Here is a 1,677-nt window from a genome sequence, read left to right as displayed (position 1 = left end):
TGTAGCTATATGATATTTGATGAGATCCTGACTGTAACTGTACAAAATGTTCTTGGTTTCCTAGCAACAACAGACAATTCTTCAGCTGGTATAGTGTAGCTATATGATATTTGATGAGATCCTGACTGTAACTGTACAAAATATTCTTGGTTTCCTAGCAACAACAGACAATTCTTCAGCTGGTATAGTGTAGCTATATGATATTTGATGAGATCCTGACTGTAACTGTACAAAATATTCTTGGTTTCCTAGCAACAACAGACAATTCTTCAGCTGGTATAGTGTAGCTATATGATATTTGATGAGATCCTGACTGTAACTATACAAAATGTTCTTGGTTTCCTAGCAACAACAGACAATTCTTCAGCTGGTATAGTGTAGCTATATGATATTTGATGAGATCCTGACTGTAACTGTACAAAATGTTCTTGGTTTCCTAGCAACAACAGACAATTCTTCAGCTGGTATAGTGTAGCTATATGATATTTGATGAGATCCTGACTGTAACTGTACAAAATGTTCTTGGTTTCCTAGCAACAACAGACAATTCTTCAGCTGGTATAGTGTAGCTATATGACATTGAATGAAATACTGACTGTAACTGTATGACATTTTCTAGGTTTCCTAGCAACAACAGACAATTCTTCAGCTGGTATAGTGTAGCTATATGATATTTGATGAGATCCTGACTGTAACTGTACAAAATGTTCTTGGTTTCCTAGCAACAACAGACAACACTAAATCAATAGATTTTCATGTTTTTTTAAAAAGGTAGCCTCAAAATTCACTAAAACAATAGATTTTCATGTTTTTTTAAAAAGCTAGCCTCAAAATTCACTAAAACAATAGATCTTCATGTTTTTTGGTATTGATAAAGAAAGAATCACAATTCATTGTTGTATAATAAACTTGTTTTGACTTTTCTTACATGCCACCTGAAATTTTCACCACAGCAAATCTTTTATTGAGGCAGTCAAACTACTTATCAAACCTTTTTAAATATGAGGCTTTAACTAAAATATTCAAAGCCAAGTGTTGAGTCAGTGCTGGATCTTTAACACAAGAGAAGCAGTTGAACATAAGCAAAAGGTGGATGTTGCTTGAAATCCACTTTCTGTTGTATCTCAATGAACCACTTTCATTGTTCATGAAAAAGTAAAACCCAAACATTTTTGTTTTTAAAACTATATAAAAAGTAATAATAACATTCTAGATGTGAAGTTAAAAAAAAAGTTTTATTGATTTGCAACTTTTCTCTTAAACCCTATGGGTTGGAAACATGAAATTATACAAGTTTTGGACATTTCCATTAAAAGTTTTAATTTTGTTAACAGTTTCTCATTCCACTTTGTAATTTAATGTGTACAGCAAGAACTATGAGAAAACTACCTCGTGTCCGTGGAGATATGGCATGAAGTCCTGCACTTGCTGCTCCCGCCCCAGGTCCAAACAGGGTTATCTTATTCTGGTCTCCATTAAAATGTGATATGTAGTCAAATACCCACTGAATAGCAAAGGCCTGATCTAACATCCCATAGTTACCAGCTGAAGAATTGTCTGTTGTTGCTAGGAAACCTAGAAAATGTCATACAGTTACAGTCAGTATTTCATTCGATGTCATATAGCTACACTATACCAACTGAAAAAAAATTTTGAGGCTAGCTTTTTAAAAAGAAC

General features: G+C 33.5%; 1 protein-coding gene across 1 annotated transcript in view; it reads right to left on the bottom strand.

The window, feature by feature from the left end:
• LOC106471159 (cholinesterase-like) overlaps positions 1–1,677 on the bottom strand; it is a 26,800-nt gene that overhangs the window by 8,492 nt on the left and 16,631 nt on the right. The window contains exon 4 of the mRNA XM_022399774.1: positions 1,390–1,575. Coding sequence (XP_022255482.1) covers positions 1,390–1,575 — 186 coding nt within the window. The remainder of the gene's footprint in view (positions 1–1,389; positions 1,576–1,677) is intronic.

The sequence above is a fragment of the Limulus polyphemus genome, unplaced genomic scaffold, assembly GCF_000517525.1.
Source record: "Limulus polyphemus unplaced genomic scaffold, Limulus_polyphemus-2.1.2 Scaffold4446, whole genome shotgun sequence".
Classification (NCBI taxonomy): domain Eukaryota; kingdom Metazoa; phylum Arthropoda; class Merostomata; order Xiphosura; family Limulidae; genus Limulus; species Limulus polyphemus.
This window is presented reverse-complemented; position numbering and strand designations above follow the sequence as displayed.